Source organism: Gambusia affinis, linkage group LG24, assembly GCF_019740435.1.
Source record: "Gambusia affinis linkage group LG24, SWU_Gaff_1.0, whole genome shotgun sequence".
Lineage (NCBI taxonomy): Eukaryota > Metazoa > Chordata > Actinopteri > Cyprinodontiformes > Poeciliidae > Gambusia > Gambusia affinis.
The window spans coordinates 12,851,945-12,873,596 of NC_057891.1; the positions used below are offsets into that span (position 1 = coordinate 12,851,945).

The window sequence follows — 21,652 nt, forward strand, 5'->3', positions numbered from 1 at the left end:
TGGAAACAGCGTGCCGACCAGGCGTCAGCCTCTTCCAGAATAACTGATTATTTTATGCTGAATTTGCATTGTTGAAACACCTTTCAGCTTTCCTATAGATACAGAGTTTCAATTCTTGTTAAAACTACGTCAAAACGTCGGTTTCGATACTGAATTAAGAAAATATTTATTTACTGCGGTAATTTAATACATAAGGTGAAACTCAGATTTATTAAATACGTAGTGATATATACGGATGTTTGTTTTGATTATTTTTGGTGATTAGAATTAAAAAATTAACTTTCCTTAAAAAAAAAAAAAATACCAAAACAGATTTAGACCATTAAAATAATTTGCATACATGAGTGTATTCAGCAGCATAATATGGCTCAGGGTTTAAAGGAACTTAGAAGTTACTTTCTGTAGCTTTCCCTACATATATCTAGTACTCTCTGTAACCTTTAGCAAACTCAGTTTTGTAGGCGTTTTGGAAAAGTCTCAAAGTACAAGTCATGGCATAGTACTGCTCAGTTTCTGAGAGTACCCTGTGAGTTCTGAGAAACTACTCAGAACCTTTGATTTATTATTAATCAAATAAAATCCCAGAAAGTAAGCACTATATACTTCAAGGTTTCTGGTGAGTTCCATGAAAGTTTTAAGAAAATGACATGAATGTTTCAGAAGGTACCCAGTAAACTCTACAAAGTTTCATCAACACACCTGTTGAGATCCATTAAAGTTCCAATAAAGTACTTGATAGGATACTGGACAGTTACATTAATTAATTTAGTTTTTAAGTCCCATGAAAGTTCTGGAAAGTATACTAAAAACGTACCCAGTAGGTTCCTGGTGAGTTCCACGAAAATTCCTGAAAATAACCTCTAAGGTCCACAAAACAATGAAATATGTTATGCAGGGCTATCCTCACAAATATCATGGCCTACATAATGATGGAGAAGACTGCTGAGCTACCAGTTGTCTCAACACAAGCAACAAAGACAATGCTTTAAGAGTATTGTGGAGTACGGTTTAGTTTTGGGGGAGATTTTCAAGATTGTGCCTAGAGTTAAAGTTTCAAGGACTTCAACAGACCGATGTAACCAAGACTTCAGGCCACAGCTGTTACCTTGCTTGTGTTGACTTAACCGTCAGATGTCAGAAGAATGTTAATTGTTTTAAAGAGTAACAGTTTTTCAATGTCAAAAGCCCTCTTTTCAGAGGAAAGTAAATGTATTTTGCAAGTCAAGATCTGAAAATCTGGAGAATAAATTGTGCAGGGAAGCTAATTTCATTTTTCATTCTTTTAGCAGGTATTCCTCCTGGATTGCCTCTTATTAACCTTCATCCATCTTCCCATTGGCTCAAGCCAACCTCCCTGAGCTGCTGAAGAAAAATGGTCACACAGCGTCAGCCTGCCACCACCATGGGGATGGTGTGCTAGACCATAGAAGATATTTTCTAGAAAACCCAGATCAAAAGGATCCAATATATAAACGCCAGCCAGTCGCAAGAGTCCGACCACCACCAGGTAAATTTACTGTCATAAAGTAATATTCTAATTGAAAAACATGACTACATGTATTGGACTTTAAACTGTTCATTGCCACAACACTTAACATTTAGACAAAAGGGTAACAGCGCCTGCTAACAGAAGCATCTGACAAGCTGCTTAATGCATAAAAAATCTTACCTGTTTTTGTCTACATAACTGAGAATGAACAATAAACCGAACTGTGGGGACTTTGTAATTTGTAGACGCTACGTACCTCCTGTCATGACAGAAACACAAGATAGATCTGTCTACTGTCATGACGACTCTGCATTCCTGTTGAATCGTAATGTGAAGTACAATATTACAAAGCCAACAAACTGCCCACCATAAATGTCCCTGAATTAATACCCAATATTTACAAAATCATTAATGGCTCTCCATTGCTGAAGGGGGAGGGAAATTATGTACTCGACTGTAGAATGGTAAACCCAAAGTAAGCTTTACCATTTAATCCACATGCAATTAAAATGAAGTCTATGAAAGCATTGAATACGCTCAAAACAAGGAGACTGAATGTATTTTTGCCCCTGTTTTCACAGATTGTGGAAGTTAGTCTTTTTGTACATAGTGTAAGAGCCAACTGTAAATGTTAACAGCCTGTTAAAAGCTTAACAAACACAGAGCTGTGTCTTTACGAGGATCAGACGTCGTATTATTCCGCACTCGTCCGCCTCACACCGGACATCCTCAGCAAACAAACAGACAGTGGATGTCTTCTCTAATGCGGCGTGGCTCTGTTTGAGGAGTGGTGCTTTGCAGATAAATCAGTTTACCAGACGCTTAAGCTGGCCGGGGCTGTTTATAGTTGTCACTCTGAATGCATTTGGTCTCATTGGACAATCAGGGGGCCGATGTCACTGAGCTAGAGCAAAAACAAGACGATGAAGGAAAGTCATTTTTACCGTCTTGATGTACTTTTAGAGTATGTTACCAATCATATATCACAAAAGTTAACGTTGTATCTCAATAGTCCTTGCTGTATTATGTAAGGAATAGCAAAATCCTCCACTTCAGTGTTTATTCTCAGGCATAAACAGGGAAGCTTGGCTGTCACTTCAGCAGATGTGGTGCAAGGGTCAGAGCTGTTATGGCATTCTTGGCTTCGGGGCGTGATTTTGTTTAGGTTTGAGAGTTATTAGAGGGGAGACTTGTGTTTGTAATGAGCCGCTAAAGCTTATGTTTACATCCTTATAGCACATCTGTATGGTTCAGAGTAGCAAACACGGTTTCCTCAAGCATTGCACTCATATTTCAGTCTGTTTAAGCCACAAACTTTAATGGATTTTATTGGGTTTTAGGTGATAGACCAACACAACACATGTGACTACTGTTAAGTGGATTGAAAAGAACACATTTTGCAATTATTTTTTTTGGACGAACCTTATCAAAACCCAACCTCCTTCAGACGTTCCCCGAGTCCTTTGAACGAAGAAGTTATCTGAACTGAGACTTACTCCCAGGCAGATAAACGGCGACCGCATGGAGTCTGTACTTACCACAGGGAGATACCTTTGTATGTCATTGGTGTGAAAAGAAAAATAAATATCATATTTTGTGTTTTTATTTTTTAGGCGGGACGATTTACTGAGAAAACAAATGACTGGGCCTAAAATTGACTCCCTTCATAGGAGAGGAGCAGAGAATGCTTCATAGACATAGTTTGGTATGTCCAACGATCACATGTATTTTTTAGCACAACACATAGAAATTGTAAACGTAATACTTTTGAGAGAACCAGAGGGTTGGCATGGTAACTCTTTCTTTGTCATTACCTTGTTGCAAGTGTTGGGTGTTTTTATTGGTAAAAGAGGTAGAGAAAGCTAGAATAACTTGAAAGAAACTAAACACTGTTTTCCATTCAAATATAGCATATGCACTGTCACTTAGAAAAAAAAGAAAGTTTAACGGTTCAATAAACTAACCCTGTTAGCTGCCTGCTCGTGTTCTTATCACGGTTCATGTCCACGGTTCCTGCAGCCGTCAGTGCAGAAGTGCTGGAATCCCCCTGTGTGGAGAAAGCGGTAAGCTCCCAGTAATGGAGCTGAATTCAGATAAAACCACAAAGCTAACAGGAACAGGAAGTTACAGCCTGTGCACTGAGGAGTAGGACATAATGTACCTGCTGCATCAATTTGATGCTTTTTGCTTTGATTGTAGATTGGTCAGGGAGAGTACAAAGTTTGTTTTTCTATTCTTTTTTTTTTTTTTTTTTTTTTTTACTTGTGCCTTTCAAGTGTTGTATTTCAAACCTTTGGCAAACATGTGGAAAAAGGTGCTAGCACTAGCTAGATGAAACCAAAATAGAACTTTGTAGCAGAATACTAAGTGTGACTGAAACTAATGGTGCACATTCAGCTAAGCAAACAGTCCTGTGGGTGAAACATGGTGATGGCAGCATCATGTTGTGGAGAGGCTTTATCAGGTTCAGTGATGCTGGCCAGAGCTGATAGACTGGTAGACATGTACATGTTGTAAAGCTGTACCGACTTGAGGCGGTTGAATACAAATGCATGCCACACTTTTCAGATTTTTACTTGTAAAAACGTTAAAAACCATGTCTCATTCACCTTCCAATTCACAATTATACTTTACTTTGTGTTGGTTTCTAATAAACTGGTAGCAACAGGAAGGAAATCTGCTCTTGGATTCTTCTTGTTGAAAGGAAGTATTTCCTTTCCACTGTCACCGCTTGCTTCTTGATTGAGTGGTTAGTTACTTTATGTAGTTGGCTTGCTCTTAGAGAACCCTTACACCAGTTGGCTTTAGGGTTACATCTGGAATTATTTTATATCTGGAATTTAATTAAAATAATTCCAATTGAATTGAAATGTCTGTAATAATGTGTTTCTGTGTACTAAAAATGATTTGTCTTGTTGCCTTGAGGAATCATACCATAGGAAATCGCTGTAACCTGTGTAATGATTGCTGTGAAGATGGGTTCCTCTTTTTTTAAATTCTTCAGTGAGGAAATTAAAATCTGAGTTCTGTTTGTAAGCCTTCAGTCAGATTGCAATAGCACCATCTAGTGGTTAATGGACAGCAAGCCTTCAATTTCTCTTAAAATGAAAGACATTTATTCATAAATGTATTTCTATCAGCCAAATGCATATTTGTGACTCGAATCTTTTACAACGTGTATTTTTTTGCGAAAGGAGCTTATCACTCATTATCCTGACAGCTGAGATATGTTGATTGTTTTTAAAAAAAATTGCCTATGACTTCTTTTTCCAATTTTATAGCAATTTGGAAAAATATATTTTAGGTAAAAGCTTTGTTAGCCCATTATCAACCTGTTAGATACATTTAGACATCAATATTTATAATTCAACTATATAGGTTTATACGGCCAGCTAACGAAAAGCGCTCCCACAGCATCATGCTGCCGACACTTTATTTCAGTCATGTTAGCGTGTTAAATGAGTTATGGTTTATATGATAGCGAATTCGTTCTAGTAAAGCTGCTAGTTTCAGTTCTGGACCATAAAAATTAAAACAGCAGACAGGCGGGTCTTTAAAATGATTCTCCTCTCTCATTGGTTCGCCGCGCCATCAGTCACGTTCGACTTTCGCAGGGCGGAAGTGATGCAGAAACTACTCTCACTTCTCGGAAGTTGTTACGCCTCGAAACAGCAGTGCTAGTTATTACCTGAAAGCATTAAACTTGAAGGAGTTTAATTGGTATAATCAAATGGCTTATCCAGGATACGGCGGGGTGAGTAAAAAAACATGTCCGAAGGTGTTTTTGTTTTATTTTTCACAAGTCTCCAACTCTAGTTGGGTAGAAAAGCCCGTAGTCTCCTGTGAAAGTTTTGAGCCTCAATTGTTCTGTAGGACAAATGGGAGTATTTCATGTTGAGGAGACTAAATAAGCAGCAGTTCTGGTATTTGCTGTGTGTTAAAAATTAAATGCTGACTTCCGGTTGGGGAAAAAAAATCCCGTTACGTTAACGCTGCGTCATTAAAGGGGTTTTATTTTGATATTTAGCTTGTAGGAAACAGTATAGTGCGTTATATACATTTTTCGGCTAATTATGTTTAGCCTAAATCCCCTGGAGAATTTGATAATAAAGGTATAGTATAGAATAGCTCCATTACAACATCTGTACCAGGTGTTGTTAATGAAGGTGTCACGTGACTAGGTGAAAGGCGTAGACCAGGTGCAGTCGGACGTGGTTTAACGCACTTTGAGTGACGCATAGGTCAGAGTTAATGCTTATCAAGCTTTCCATTTACCTCAGATGCCACAACCCATGTTGGGTTTGACGTCATACACGAGGTAACAGCATTCTAGTTAAGAAGTTGGAATTTAAACTGGGCGACGTCCATTAACATACTGTAAAAGCACCGCTTGCAAACTTAATTTTACTGGAAATGAAAAGCTTTCCGGTAAAGGCAAACGCCAATGATAACTTGTTCAGTTTAGAACATTTCTTTAGGATGCACTCTTGCATATGTGTCTTGTAAAATAACCACGTTTCCAAAATACCTTGTTACTGTTTAAGGGGAGGAGCGGCCATATTGGAACGTTATATTATTAACTTCACGTAAACTTCTCCCACTGCCCACTGGTGGTAGTGGGAGAGCTCCCAGTGGAAAATTTACTACGGTGTATTCGGGCTACTCAAAACAGAAAAACTCAGAAGTTTACCCTAAAAAACAAGGAATTTTCAGAGTTTCAAAAGTCAAATGTGTACAAGAAAATCGTTTTTTTTTCTTCAAATTTTCTGACATTATTCTAAAAAAACTTCTTTTTTGACAACAAATTATGTTTTTACATGTTCTTTTTTTGTTTATTTTGGTATTGCTTTAGCAGCCCTAATATGCCGTCATAGAAATCTGACTTCCAAGATTCGGGTGTTTGAGTTGGTTCTTTTTTCCTGCCAGGAAGTTGAAATTTCCCATTTCAAAATGTAACTTAAATGCAGCGTCAAGCTCCTCTTCTCATTTGTTTCTACTGGTGTGGAATGTCTGGATTTCACATTTAGGATTTGTCAGGTCTGAACAAGTAGGCCAATTGATTTAGGATGAACTTTGACCTCAGGAGATGGTTTGTTTTGCAGATAGCAAAGAAAATCACAAATCAAAGTTAGGCATATCTGTCCGTACATTGATCCATTTGTTTAGCCATGTGGGTTGTTACCAAATCAGTCATCATTCCAAGCCTCCAATCATCTGTCTCTCCTGTCATCATTTCATCTCTCAATTATTCTTTTCACTTATGTCTGACTATCATTATTGTCTGAAGTTCAGACCCTGCTCTATAATGCATGTTTAGAGGTTGAATTTCTCTCCTGTTTGATCCATTTCCTCAGTATGGTGGCCCCATGCCAGGGATGCCACAGCAAGGGATGCCTGGAGGCCCCATGGGAGGCCCCATGCCCGGGCAGATGGGTGGACACATGGGAGGTCCGATGGGAGGTCAGATGGGAGGTCAGATGGGAGGCCGAGGACCCCAGCCAGGATACGGTTCATACGGCGGAGCCGGCTACCCAGGCGGATACGGCGCCCCGACCCCAGCTGCCAACGATCCAATGTGGGGTTACTTCACCGCTATCGCTGGACAGGTGAGTGTGGGGGGGGGTTAAAATTTTAAACAAAGAGAAGTTCTTGGAATCACAGAGGTGGGTTTTATTTTCTGGGGAAGTTACAGTTATGAAAAAGCATTAGAACACTAATTGTTTTTTTGGGGCCTGCCCATAGCAATGCACTGCATGGCCGGCACCCTAATAGAACCTGCTATGCAGGGGCGGGTCTTAGATCTGATCTTTAGGGCTGCTGAGCCCCCAGCAGGGCTAAAACCCATGAAAAGATATTTGGTGCAGTTTTATAAATCTATTTATTTACAAATATTCACAAACAAAATTAAGAGACATGTCAGTAATTCATAGAATAAACAATGTTCATTTTACTCAAACATTAAATAGTAAATAACTATTTGGGGCTTTATGTGACTGGTTTAAACAAACCACTGTTTGACATTGGATTACTGTGGCCATTTAATATGAAGCTTATGTTTCTTTTCAAAATAAAAGCTCTAACCCTTCAGGTTAGTGCACCACTCTAGGCGGTGCAGTAATATGATTCAGCATTATCTTCTTTTCTCAGGTTAGAGAAGCCTTAGCCTTTAACTTAAATTACCTATTTTTCTATTGCCTTGAATATTTTTACATCCGGTAATTGCTTTTATGAGCGTCATATGACTGATTTAATCCAATGACTCTTATACATGGGATGAGTTTGGCCCTTTGAAATCAAGCTTATGAAAAATTTCAAAATAAAAGCCTTGACAATTTTTACATCATGTAATTGCTCTTTTTAGCTTTATGTGACTGGTTTAGTCCAGTGGCGGTGCAATAATATGATTCTGCATTATCTGTGTGTCTCAGGTTAGGGAACTTAGCATTAGCCTTTTAGCTTAAATAAGCTATTACCTATTTTTCTTACTTATTAGCCATGTTTAGTATACTGAATAAAGTAAGTAAATTACAGAGACCATTCTAATGGTGCCCCACATGCTACTAAAGGTAGCATGTGGGGCACCATTAATATACTCAATGGTGCCCGTCCAGCTTACTTAACATACTTGTGACTTTCCGCAAGCTAATAACCACTATTTAGTATTAGTATTAATGCTAATTTTTAGCATCAGAACGCTGGGTCCAAACCGACGGGGATACTTTGTCAGGCCCCAGTTAAATTTCTTCCGGAATTTTCTAGTTAAAAATTATCAATACCTTTGTATTTGAATCCCCTGGATATAATCAATGGAAATAACTGATGGATAAAAAAAAAAAAACTAGTGTCTTTTATTCACAGTAATCAGACAGGAAATGGGCAGAGAGAGGAGAAGGAAGACCTGCAGTCAGGGGTCAAACAGCTGCATCCACGACTAATGGCTTCAACCAAACCTCTAAACATAAGAGGCATCTTCAGTTCTTTATACCTGTAGTGTCTCACATGAGCCTGTCTCTACTGTCTGAACAGGATGGCGAGGTGGATGCAGAAGAGCTCCAGAGGTGTTTGAGTCAGGCTGGATTCACTGGCAGCTACAACCGTAAGTTTTTTTATGCTTCTGTATGACGGCTGAAACCAGATACTTGCAAACACTGAAAATAAAAACAGACTCATTTTCTCACGGTCTGACATTAGATATGAAGGAACATTTTCTGTTTTAGATCACTGGGGATTGCAGGATGCGTTTCTGTTTGTTCAGTGCCAGAATCATAAGAGCCATGGCTTAGCTAAGATTACCTTACCTTTATAAATAAATGACAGAAGCCTGGGGCTTCGTGTATAAAAGAGTATGCAGTTTTCACACTTTGCATACAAATAAATTTTAAAAAGTGCGACGCACAAAAAATTTGGATATATAAAGCCGTGCGCACGTACATTCCTGCAAACCTTTCCTTCATAGATAATAATATAAATAATAAGAGCGCAGCTGCTGGTCCGCTCTGTCGTCACCCATAAATTCATATGTGAAATAGTATAAATACCCGGAGGTCTGCCACCACGTCAAGCAATGACCATGGCAACAGTCCTTTCTTGTAGCAGTAGAAGTATTTACAATAATAATATATTTGATTTAAAATGTGTTTTCAGGCTATAAAACATTACAATTACCAAGAGACAAAGGAGGAATGCCACTGCCATGTTAGGAAAATTATGTACAGAGCAGCACAACTGCAGCATGTTGGTTTACTGGTGTGAAGATGGGATAACGCAAAATGGGAAGAACTAGAATGAAGTCAAATTGACCTCTACTTCTAGATAGAAGTAGAGGTCTACTCTACTTCTAGAAAACACTCTGAGTTGTGTGTTTTCTAGAAACACACAACTCATCTGAACCTGTGGTCTTCAGACTGCATAGTCTGAAGACCACAGGTTCTGATGAGTTGTGTGTTTCTAGAAAAATCACTCTTGGCATCTGGTTCAGAGAGTTTCATAACCCTTTTCTAAAGAGGAAAACACGGTTATTAAGATGGATTGAGCACAATAAGGATTTTTTGCCAGCACAACCGGACTTAGGATTCAAAGAATTGACTCTTACTGTGTGATCTCTTCTGGAACTGACCTGGAAAGTTTCCAACAACTGCAAGAAAAATTTGCGAGACTTTTTTCCGATGTTTGCAGCTCAGGCATCACTTTAATCAAAATGTCAAAATATTAGAAAAAGAAATGACCAGGACATAAAAATGTACTATTATTGAAAATTAAACTGTAAATTTGATGCATTTGTAATGAATACCTTTTCGTGTTTTATCTGTGCAGCATTTAGCCTGGAGACCTGCAGGATCATGATTGCGATGCTGGATGTATCCTTTGTGTGATGAGTTCACTCCCCCCTCTCCCCACCTCCATCTGGACATGTGACTCGTTTATGAAACCTTAACCGGGCCATCTCCAGCGGGACTTCACAGGCAAGATGGGCTTCAACGAATTCAAGGAGCTGTTCGCGGCTCTGAGCGGCTGGAAGCAGAACTTCATGATGTTCGACCAGGACCGCAGTGGAACCGTAGAACCTCATGAGATGTCCCAGGCAATCAACGCCATGGGTGAGAGCAGGAAGCGTTCACGATGATGGATAGCCAGACAGCACCTGAAGGACGGCTCTTAATTAAAGTCATTTAGAGCTAAATGAGCGCTGAGCTTATCTTCCATTTATCACTGCAGAGGAAACCGTCATGACTTTTTTTCTTCCTGTTTCAATAGATGCACTTGGTTTAAAATGAGTCAAGGTTTAGTTTACTAGAACTCAATGTGTGCTCTACCCCCCAACCCCAATTTATTCTGCATTAGGTTACCGCATCAGTCCTCAGGGCTTGAATGCAATCATAAAGCGCTACAACAAAGGAGGCAGAATCTACTTTGACGACTACGTGGCCTGCTGCGTTAAACTGCGAGCTCTAACAGGTTAGTAAGCAGCGTCTGATTGGTTCAGTTTTTCTCACAGAGTCTTTACTTTACTACCTCTGCTTTGAAACACTGTTAACTGATTTCATGTAGTCACCGCTTCCTTTTCCTGTTGCAGACAACTTCAGACAGAGAGACACCATGCAGCAGGGGTCAGTCACTTTCCAGTATGATGATGTAAGTGCTATCACTTCTTCTTCAGTATGTAGTTTGTGCAAGTAAAGAAGCTTGCACAGTCAACTTATGGCCACATATTTCAACACATTTTGTTTGGGGAATTTTGTGGGAGAACGACACACAAAGTGACTGAGCTGCAGCTCAGTAAGGTTGGATTTTGATCAAGCTAGCTTTACAATGCTAATAAGGGAACTGGCTACAAGGTTTTCTTCAGGGGTATTGGATTTTGATAATCTGCATTATTTCTCTTCTAGTCCTACAGTTATGTTTTGTTTTGTCAATAGCATAAAATTCTAAATATATTTGTAAAAGGAGCAGCATTATAAAAAGTTCACTTTTCAGAGGTTTTCATTATGTTATAATGAAGGACAAGGATTTGAGAAATCCTGTAATCTTTCATGGCAACCATTCAGCTCTGTGAAACTCTTGTTTGGACCTGGCGCCCCTTCAAGGCACAGCTCCTTCTCTGAGCAGCACTTCCCTGTGACTTCCTGAATGTCTTCAGCAGGTTTTTTTTTTTTTAGCCCTCTGAGGTCGACGCCCGCCCTGTGGCGGGCATGACGTCATGCATTTAAAAGACTTCTGTATAAAGAAAAGACGCCGTGCGAAGTGTGCATTTCATTTCTGTTGGACAGTGGAGACTTCAAACTTTGTAAAAGTAGTGGTTTTATATTGATTTTGTTTTATATTTACTTCCAAATAAAACCAGGAATATGATCGATCATGTTAGCCATAGCATAGTGCGCATTTTACGCACGTTGAGTGCAATCAGTAGTTGTTTTATGACCAAAAAGTGAACGAATGCAACACGAAAGCCATTTTTTCGAGTCCATGCGTAAAATGCGCACTATGCTATGGCTAACATGATCGATCATATTCCTGGTCTTATTTGGAAGTAAATATAAAACAAAATCAATATAAAACCACTACTTTTACAAAGTTTGAAGTCTCTACTGTCCAACAGAAATGAAATGCACACTTCGCACGGCGTCTTTTTCTTTTTTTCAGACGTATTTTAAATGCATAGCGTTATGCCCGCCACAGGGCGGGCGTGGACTTCAAAGGGTTAAAAGAGACAGAGGCCCAATTTGTTAAATTACAAAGTCACGTTTCTTTTATGTCATATTTGAGTTATAAAATGGCACTGTGCCTGGAATACTGGCCCTTTAAAACTTTTGACTCCCAACTGTTTTTTTTTCTAAGTAAATATCTGAGTCATTTTTGCATGTGGTTTAATACAGACTTTGATGGTTGTAGTCCTGGGCAGCCAGTATTTGGATCAGTAGGGTATAAAGGCTTTCCCATGATTCCATGCACACACCTGCTATGTTATCTGATGGTGCAATACTTGGACTTTGTGCTCTGATTAAAGACAACAGAGCAGCTTTATCTGTCAGATTGTTGCTGAATGTGCTTTACACGTTCTCTCCCTCTGTGTCTTCTGTCTACAGTTCATTCTGTGCACAATGGCCATCTAAGCCCCGCCTCCTGTCCCACAACCAGAGGTCAGAGCGTCCAGGACGGTCAGGTCAGCACCATGAGCCGGCCAGTACATCATACAGCAGGAAACAACTCCATGTTGTAACACTTTGGTTTGCGCTGGATATTTATAATGCAAACACAGATACAGCATTATTGACATTAGAGGGGGGATTTTGGACAATTCACTGTACACCTGCTAATCTAATTTACCTTTACTTTGGAATACGTGTAATGAACTAATGCATTAAGTTGCTTACCTGTTGTGCCATTATAATCAGAATATATGCTGAAGTATATCTTTTTTTATAGTTAGTTAACAGTGCATGTTGTGAATCATGATTGTAGAAGAAATTATCCTAAAGTGGTGATTTAATTTAAAATGACCATTTTCAGCAATGTTTATTTTAAAATATCACATTAGATATTTGTTATTCGTGTTTACCCGAGATTATCGGTAGTGCCTGAAATCCCGTACTCAAAGCCAAACACTCCCACTTCTGTAACAAATTCATATTTTTGTTAAAATAAACACATTACAATCATTAATTTTTCTTTATTCATTTATACAATTGTGCATCATTTCTCAGTCTATTTACATAATATACTTCATTTCTTTAAATATAGTTAAGAACAGAAACATTCAGAGTAGCTGTTAAGTGTCGCATTGTATAAAATACAGTGGCAAACGTTTAAAAAAATGCATAAAAACAATTGTGAACAGCACTAGATTTAAAAAGTGACATTTAGATCCAGTACAGCAAGGTTGCTTATCTCTGTGCAAAAGTTTGCAAATCCCATCAAAAGCCGGAAACTTTTATTCTGCGTCTCAAGACAGATGATCAAAGGTAGGAGGCTGGAAATACTTGAACAATTTCTCTTTAGGTCTGTTTGATGTATTTAGTTTGTCTGTTTATAATTTTAGATATTTTGCCGGTATGAGTTGAGGGGTCGGTAAGAACTCGCCTGATTCTGCATGCAGAATAAGTGGATGGAGAAACGGAAAAACTCTACAGTGCTGGGAAAAGGTTGGTCTCCTTGCAGCTTTTTATTTTTGCATGTTTGTTACTTTTAGATCAAACTAATTTTAATGGAAAATATAACATGAGTTAATACAAAAGGCAGTTTTCATTTGTTACAAGAATGAAAGGACCAAACCAACCATTTGAGGAAAATGACGGTTTTTAACTTTGACAAATGAAATTGAGGACTGCATTTTGTATTTACTCTTTTTATATGTTTGAAAATAAAATTAGTTTGATACAAAATTAAACATCCAAAAATAGAAACAAGATGCAAAACATCTTCTTCTCACTGCTGTATAGGATAAACATCTTTCTGCCTTGCTACATTTAGAGGTGATGTATTGCATTCTCACAGCAGGCTCAGAAATCATAAAACACAAACAACCAATGAAATGGATAGAGTTTAGAAAAATAGGTCTTAGTGGGTTCTACAGATGTTGTGCTGAATGTTTGTTTAACAGAGACCCAGAATCCACTGCTGTCGTCTCTGAGATACGCGAGCCGTTATTGGGGTTGATGCTGTTCTAGAACAGGAAGCAAATCCACTCCAGCATGCACATTAAGTTAAAATGATGGTTACGCATCAGTCGGTTAACCCTACTGTTTATGAAGGCTAGAGCAAGTGAGTAAAGCTAAGGCCAAACTGTTTTTATCGCTAGTTTTTCAGAAAACAATGGAAGACCTAAAGCGTGCACCGTCCCCAGCAGGACCAGGTACCTTCCTGCTCTCAACGGCAGAAAAGAAAATTGATTTAAGGGTATCGGAGTGCCCTGGCCTCTAGCTATTACCGTCGCGTCCTTTTCCTTTAAGTGTTGCAATGTACTGAAAACCACCAATTTAACTGAAGTTCTCACTTAATTGGATGTTGTCGATTTTAACTCATTTGTCCTACATGACATGTGAATGACGAAGCCAATTAATGTTTTAGAAACGCTCCCTAGTGTTGCTTGCCCGTCATTATTGCTCTCAAAAGGAGAGGTCTTGATCTTCCAGTTGTGGTGGACAGTAGGCACGCTAAATATACACACAGATCTCACGGGGAAAAATAGGTTCCAACTTTAAAGCAGTGGCGTAAAATTTACAATACAGGGCAGCGTCACATAATACATGCCATATTTTCTCTGAACTTTGAGGTTAGCCGATAAGTTCCAGAAAGTATAAGCGCTAATAACGTAACCTCTAAGCTCTAGTAAAGTAGGGCCTGTATTATTTTGCGGTAATGCCTCAGCGAGTTTCAAGTAGCTTTGTTCCCTATGCAGTGGGTATAGATGTAGAAAACTCTAGCTACGGTATTCTGAGCATGCCGATCACACCTGAATGCCTCAGGAGTTGCAGCCTGTGTGAGGAACATGCAACAGAATGGAAAACGTGAGAATGTAGATCATGCATATCTAGAAGTAGCACATTAGGTGCTTTGTGTTGCTGGCAGTGGTCTATTTGAACTATGTACAGAATAGCTGATGACTTTACATATGTTTAATAATGTAGAGTATAAATACCTCAGTATAAATGGATTTTGTACATCTAGATCAGAGCTGGGGAGGGCTGGGCTTCAGAGATGTTCTCAAAAGGAATGGAAGAAAATCTACAGTTTTTAATCCTTTGCATAATTCAGTCTCTTTCTTAGACCCTGAGTCAAGCTTAAGAAGACCTTTAGTCTTGAAGCGTTGTGGGTGGGGCTACTGTCCTGGAAGGCCCGGGTCGGACACGGGTCTGTGGAGCCCCAACGTTCCTGAGCTGCCGTTGACATCGGGGAGGGAAGCCTGCCGCACCGGCGTGGCCGGACTGCTGTCGCCGCTAATTGTGTGTCTCTGCTCTGGATAGGGGGCGCTGTCCAGCAGCCCTGCTGGAAAAGTCTGCTTGTGGACAACTGGAGAGGGGTCTTTGGATTTCATAGCAGAGCTCTCCGAGTCAGGGCCCTGAGGAACAGCGAAAAGGTTACGTTTTTGAAAGCAGACAGATTTTTTTTTAGAAAACAAGAGCACCACTTCTACAGATTTCAATTGAGTGAATACTGAAAAGCTGTGATAGAAAAATAAAGGCAACACAAAAGTTTTAAGACAAAGTGTTAGACACTGTCCCATTCTGGTTTACCTGAGGAAGAGGCGGAGCCGGGTCCAGGCTGAGGTGCGTCTGGTTGGCTGGTGCCGGCTGGACACTGACGGGTGGGCTGTGGTACTCTGGGCTGGAGGTGACGGTGCTGTAGGCGGGGGGGCCGGCAGCGGTCTGCCTTTGGAGGAGCTGCAGGATGGCCTGGATGTCTGCAGTCATCTGGGACTCCAGTCTGATCACACAGATGATACAGAGTTGATCTTCTGTGAGGAAATCCATCAGTCTGGGTTTCATTAGTTAACTTAATGAGTAAACCTAAGTACGTAATTGGTAGGAGGTGGTGTGTAGTACTAAGTTGGTAGTTAGTTGTTGGTAGTACTTGGTTGGTAGGTAGGTAGGTGGGACGTTAGTACTTGCTAGGTTGTTAGGTAGTACTTGGATGGTAGGTTGGTAGGTAAGAAGTTAGTACTTTCTAGGTAGTTAGTTAGTACATGGTAGGTGGGAAGTTAGTGGCTTGTAGTTGTTGGTGGGTTGTACTTGGATGGTAGGTTGGTAGTAAGTACTTTCTAGGTAGTAAGTTGTTGGTGGTTAGTACGTGGTTGGATGGTAGGTCGGTAGTTAGTTGGTGGTTAGTACGTGGTTGGATGGTAGGTCGGTAGTTAGTTGGTGGTTAGTAAATTGGTTGGATGGTAGGTCGGTTAGTTAGTTGGTGGTTAGTCATTGGGTTGGATGGTAGGTCGGTAGTTAGTTGGTGGTTAGTACGTGGTTGGATGGTAGGTCGGTAGTTAGTTGGTGGTTAGTACGTGGTTGGATGGTAGGTCGGTAGTTAGTTGGTGGTTAGTACGTGGTTGGATGGTAGGTCGGTAGTTAGTTGGTGGTTAGTACGTGGTTGGATGGTAGGTCGGTTGTTAGTTCGTGGTTGGATGGTAGGTCGGTAGTTAGTTGGTGGTTAGTACGTGGTTGGATGGTAGGTCGGTAGTTAGTTGGTGGTTAGTACGTGGTTGGATGGTAGGTCGGTAGTTAGTTGGTGGTTAGTACGTGGTTGGATGGTGGTTAGTCGGTGGTTGGTAGTTGGTGGTTAGTACGTGGTTGGATGGTAGGTCGGTAGTTAGTTGGTGGTTAGTACGTGGTTGGATGGTAGGTCGGTAGTTAGTTGGTGGTTAGTACGTGGTTGGATGGTAGGTCGGTAGTTAGTTGGTGGTTAGTACGTGGTTGGATGGTAGGTTGGTTAGTTAGTTGGTGGTTAGTCATTGGTTGGATGGTAGGTCGGTGGTTAGTTAGTTGGTGGTTAGTCATGGTTGGTTGGATGGTAGGTCGGTAGTTAGTTGGTGGTTAGTACGTGGTAGGTCGGTAGTTAGTACGTGGTTGGATGGTAGGTCGGTAGTTAGTTGGTGGTTAGTACGTGGTTGGATGGTAGGTCGGTAGTTAGTTGGTGGTTAGTACGTGGTTGGATGGTAGGTCGGTAGTTAGTTGGTGGTTAGTACGTGGTTGGATGGTAGGTCGGTAGTTAGTTGGTGGTTAGTACGTGGTTGGATGGTGGGTCGGTAGTTAGTTGGTGGTTAGTAGGTGGTTGGATGGTGGGTCGGTAGTTAGTTGGTGGTTAGTCATTGGTTGGATGGTAGGTCGGTAGTTAGTTGGTGGTTAGTTGGTGGTTGGATGGTGGGTCGGTAGTTAGTTGGTGGTTAGTACGTGGTTGGATGGTGGGTCGGTAGTTAGTTGGTGGTTAGTACGTGGTTGGATGGTGGGTCGGTAGTTAGTTGGTGGTTAGTACGTGGTTGGATGGTGGGTCGGTAGTTAGTTGGTGGTTAGTACGTGGTTGGATGGTGGGTCGGTAGTTAGTTGGTGGTTAGTACGTGGTTGGATGGTGGGTCGGTAGTTAGTTGGTGGTTAGTACGTGGTTGGATGGTGGGTCGGTAGTTAGTTGGTGGTTAGTACGTGGTTGGATGGTGGGTCGGTAGTTAGTTGGTGGTTAGTACGTGGTTGGATGGTGGGTCGGTGGTTAGTTGGTGGTTAGTACGTGGTTGGATGGTGGGTCGGTAGTTAGTTGGTGGTTAGTACGTGGTTGGATGGTGGGTCGGTAGTTAGTTGGTGGTTAGTCACATTGGTTGGATGGTGGGTCGGTAGTTAGTTGGTGGTTAGTGTGGTTGGATGGTGGGTCGGTAGTTAGTTGGTGGTTAGTGCATTGGTTGGATGGTGGGTCGGTAGTTAGTTGGTGGTTAGTACGTGGGTTGGATGGTGGGTCGGTAGTTAGTTGGTGGTTAGTACGTGGTTGGATGGTGGGTCGGTAGTTAGTTGGTGGTTAGTACTTGGTTGGAGGGTGGGTCGTTAGTTAGTTGTTGGTTAGTGCATTGGTTGGATGGTGGGTCGGTAGTTAGTTGGTGGTTAGTGCGTGGTTGGATGGTGGGTCGGTAGTTAGTTGGTGGTTAGTCATTGGTTGGATGGTGGGTAGGTTGTTAGTTGGTGGTTAGTCCGTGGTTGGATGGTGGGTCGGTAGTTAGTTGGTGGTTAGTACGTGGTTGGATGGTGGGTCGGTGGTTAGTTGGTGGTTAGTACGTGGTTGGATGGTGGGTCGGTGGTTAGTACGTGGTTAGTACGTGGTTGGATGGTGGGTCGGTGGTTAGTACGTGGTTAGTACGTGGTTGGATGGTGGGTCGGTGGTTAGTACGTGGTTAGTACGTGGTTGGATGGTGGGTCGGTGGTTAGTACGTGGTTAGTACGTGGTTGGATGGTGGGTCGGTGGTTAGTACGTGGTTGGATGGTGGGTCGGTGGTTAGTTGTTGGTGGTTGGATGGTGGGTCGGTGGTTAGTTGTTGGTGGGTGGATGGTGGGTCGGTGGTTAGTTGTTGGTGGTTGGATGGTGGGTCGGTGGTTAGTTGTTGGTGGTTGGATGGTGGGTCGGTGGTTAGTTGTTGGTGGTTGGATGGTGGGTCGGTGGTTAGTTGTTGGTGGTTGGATGGTGGGTCGGTGGTTAGTTGTTGGTGGTTGGATGGTGGGTCGGTGGTTGGTTGTTGGTGGTGGGATGGTGGGTCGTCGGTTAGTTGTTGGTGGTTGGATGGTGGGTCGGTGGTTAGTTGTTGGTGGTTGGATGGTGGGTCGGTGGTTAGTTGTTGGTGGTTGGATGGTGGGTCGGTGGTTAGTTGTTGGTGGTTGGATGGTGGGTCGGTGGTTAGTTGTTGGTGGTTGGATGGTGGGTCGGTTGTTGGTGGTTGGATGGTGGGTCGGTTGTTGGTGGTTGGATGGTGGGTCGGTAGTTAGTTGTTGGTGGTTGGATGGTGGGTCGGTGGTTAGTTGTTGTTGGTGGTTGGATGGTGGGTCGGTGGTTAGTTGTTGGTGGTTGGATGGTGGGTCGGTGGTTAGTTGTTGTTGGTGGTTGGATGGTGGGTCGGTAGTTAGTTGTTGGTGGTTGGATGGTGGGTCGGTAGTTAGTTGTTGGTGGTTGGATGGTGGGTCGGTAGTTAGTTGTTGGTGGTGGTTGGATGGTGGGTCGGTAGTTAGTTGTTGGTGGTGGTTGGATGGTGGGTCGGTAGTTAGTTGTTGGTGGTGGTTGGATGGTGGGTCGGTAGTTAGTTGTTGGTGGTGGTTGGATGGTGGGTCGGTAGTTAGTTGTTGGTGGTGGTTGGATGGTGGGTCGGTAGTTAGTTGTTGGTGGTGGTTGGATGGTGGATCGGTAGTTAGTTGTTGGTGGTGGTTGGATGGTGGATCGGTAGTTAGTTGTTGGTGGTGGTTGGATGGTGGATCGGTAGTTAGTTGGTGGTGGTTGGATGGTGGATCGGTAGTTAGTTGGTGGTGGTTGGATGGTGGATCGGTAGTTAGTTGGTGGTGGTTGGATGGTGGATCGGTAGTTAGTTGGTGGTGGTTGGATGGTGGGTCGGTAGTTAGTTGTTGGTGGTTGGATGGTGGGTCGGTAGTTAGTTGTTGGATGGTGGGTCGGTAGTTAGTTGGTGGTGGTTGGATGGTGGGTCGGTAGTTAGTTGTTGGATGGTGGGTCGGTAGTTAGTTGTTGGATGGTGGGTCGGTAGTTAGTTGTTGGATGGTGGGTCGGTAGTTAGTTGTTGGATGGTGGGTCGGTAGTTAGTTGTTGGATGGTGGGTCGGTAGTTAGTTGTTGGATGGTGGGTCGGTAGTTAGTTGTTGGATGGTGGGTCGGTAGTTAGTTGTTGGATGGTGGGTCGGTAGTTAGTTGTTGGATGGTGGGTCGGTAGTTAGTTGTTGGATGGTGGGTCGGTAGTTAGTTGTTGGATGGTGGGTCGGTAGTTAGTTGTTGGATGGTGGGTCGGTAGTTGTTGGATGGTGGGTCGGTAGGTTAGTTGTTGGATGGTGGTAGTTAGTTGTTAGTGGTTGGATGGTGGGTCGGTAGTTTGTTGTTGGTGGTTGGATGGTGGGTCGGTAGTTAGTTGTTGGTGGTTGGATGGTGGGTCGGGTGTTGGTTGTTGGATGGTGGGTCGGTAGTTGGTGGTTGGATGGTGGGTCGGTAGTTAGTTGTTGGTGGTTGGATGGTGGGTCGGTAGTTAGTTGTTGGTGGTTGGATGGTGGGTCGGTAGTTAGTTGTTGGTGGTTGGATGGTGGGTCGGTAGTTAGTTGTTGGTGGTTGGATGGTGGGTCGGTAGTTGGGAAGATAGTACCCAATGAGGTACTTAGTACCCAATGAGGTACTTAGTACCCAATGAGGTACTTAGTACCCAATGAGGTACTTAGTACCCAATGAGGTACTTAGTACCCAATGAGGTACTTAGTACCCAATGAGGTACTTAGTACCCAATGAGGTACTTAGTACCCAATGAGGTACTTAGTACCCAATGAGGTACTTAGTACCCAATGAGGTATAGTACTTAATGAGGTACTTAGTACTAATGAGGTACTTAGTACTAATGAGGTACTTAGTACCCAATGAGGTACTTAGTACCCAATGAGGTACTTAGTACCCAATGAGGTACTTAGTACCCAATGAGGTACTTAGTACCCAATGAGGTACTTAGTACCCAATGAGGTACTTAGTACCCAATGAGGTACTTAGTACCCAATGAGGTACTTAGTACCCAATGAGGTACTTAGTACCCAATGAGGTACTTAGTACCCAATGAGGTACTTAGTACCCAATGAGGTACTTAGTACCCAATGAGGTACTTAGTACCCAATGAGGTACTTAGTACCCAATGAGGTACTTAGTACCCAATGAGGTACTTAGCACCCAATGAGGTACTTAGCACCCAATGAGGTACTTAGCACCCAATGAGGTACTTAGCACCCAATGAGGTACTTAGCACCCAATGAGGTACTTAGCACCCAATGAGGTAGCACCCAATGAGGTACTTAGCACCTAATGAGGTACTTTAGCACCCAATGAGGTACTTAGCACCAATGAGGTATTTTAGCACCCAATGAGGTACTTAGCACCCAATGAGGTACTTAGCACCAATGAGGTACTTAGCACCCAATGAGGTATTAGCAGCAATGAGGTACTTAGCACCAATGAGGTACTTAGCACCCAATGAGGTACTTTAGCACCCAATGAGGTACTTAGCACTCAATGAGGTACTTAGCACCCAATGAGGTACTTAGCACCCAATGAGGTACTTAGCACCCAATGAGGTACTTAGCACCCAATGAGGTACTTAGCACCCAATGAGGTACTTAGCACCCAATGAGGTACTTAGCACCCAATGAGGTACTTAGCACCCAATGAGGTACTTAGCACCCAATGAGGTACTTAGCACCCAATGAGGTACTTAGCACCCAATAAGGTACTTAGTACCCAATAAGGTACTTAGTACGTTATTAGTACCTAATAGGTACCTACTAGGTACTAATAACGTACTTAGTTTGTTATTAGGTACTTAATAACGTACTAAGTACTAAGTACCTAATTAGGTACTAAGTACGTTATTAGGTACTTAGTAAGTACTAAGTATGTACTTAGTACCTAATAGGAACTTTGTACGTACTAAAAAACGACATACTATACTATGGCGTCGAAAATGTGCAAAAAACGACATACTATACTATGGTGTCGAAAATGTCCAAAAATTGACATACTACTATGACGTCGAAAATGTGCAAAAAACGACTATACTATGATGTCCAAAAAACAACATACTATACTATACTATGACGTTGAAAGTGTCCAAAAAACGACATACTATACTATGGTGTCGAAAGTGTCCAAAAAAACGACATACTATACTATGGCGTCGAAAATGTGCAAAAAACGACATACTATACTATGGCGTCGGAAATGTGCAAAAAACGACATACTATACTATGGCGTCGAAAATGTGCAAAAAACGACATACTATACTATGGCGTCGAAAGTGTCCAAAAAACGACATACAATACTATGGCGTCGAAAATGTGCAAAGAAAGACATACTATACGATGATGTCGAAAATGTGCAAAAAATGACATACTATACTATGGCGTCGAAAATGTACAAAAAACGACATACTATACTATGGCGTCGAAAATGTGCAAAAAACGAC

At 41.8% G+C, this 21,652-nt stretch overlaps 2 protein-coding genes across 5 annotated transcripts in view; one reads left to right on the plus strand and one right to left on the minus strand.

Moving 5' to 3' along the window:
- The first annotated feature begins 4,961 nt into the window (after positions 1-4,961).
- On the plus strand, positions 4,962-12,649 carry gca (grancalcin). The gene is made up of 8 exons (XM_044110318.1): positions 4,962-5,243; positions 6,844-7,095; positions 8,516-8,585; positions 9,803-9,846; positions 9,939-10,086; positions 10,331-10,444; positions 10,563-10,621; positions 12,073-12,649. Exons 1-8 carry the CDS (start codon positions 5,220-5,222, stop codon positions 12,097-12,099), a joined length of 738 nt encoding a protein of 245 aa, XP_043966253.1. The 5' UTR covers positions 4,962-5,219; the 3' UTR covers positions 12,100-12,649.
- Positions 12,650-12,654: 5 nt separating this feature from the next.
- Positions 12,655-21,652, minus strand: part of kcnh7 (potassium channel, voltage gated eag related subfamily H, member 7) — a 75,486-nt gene continuing 66,488 nt past the window's right edge. For all 4 annotated transcript variants that reach the window (XM_044110314.1, XM_044110317.1, XM_044110316.1 and 1 more), the window contains 2 exons: positions 15,220-15,409; positions 12,655-15,044 (listed from right to left, as the gene is read on the minus strand). In XM_044110314.1, the coding sequence (XP_043966249.1) occupies positions 14,805-15,044; positions 15,220-15,409 (430 nt within the window). In that variant the 3' untranslated portion in view covers positions 12,655-14,804. The remainder of the gene's footprint in view (positions 15,045-15,219; positions 15,410-21,652) is intronic.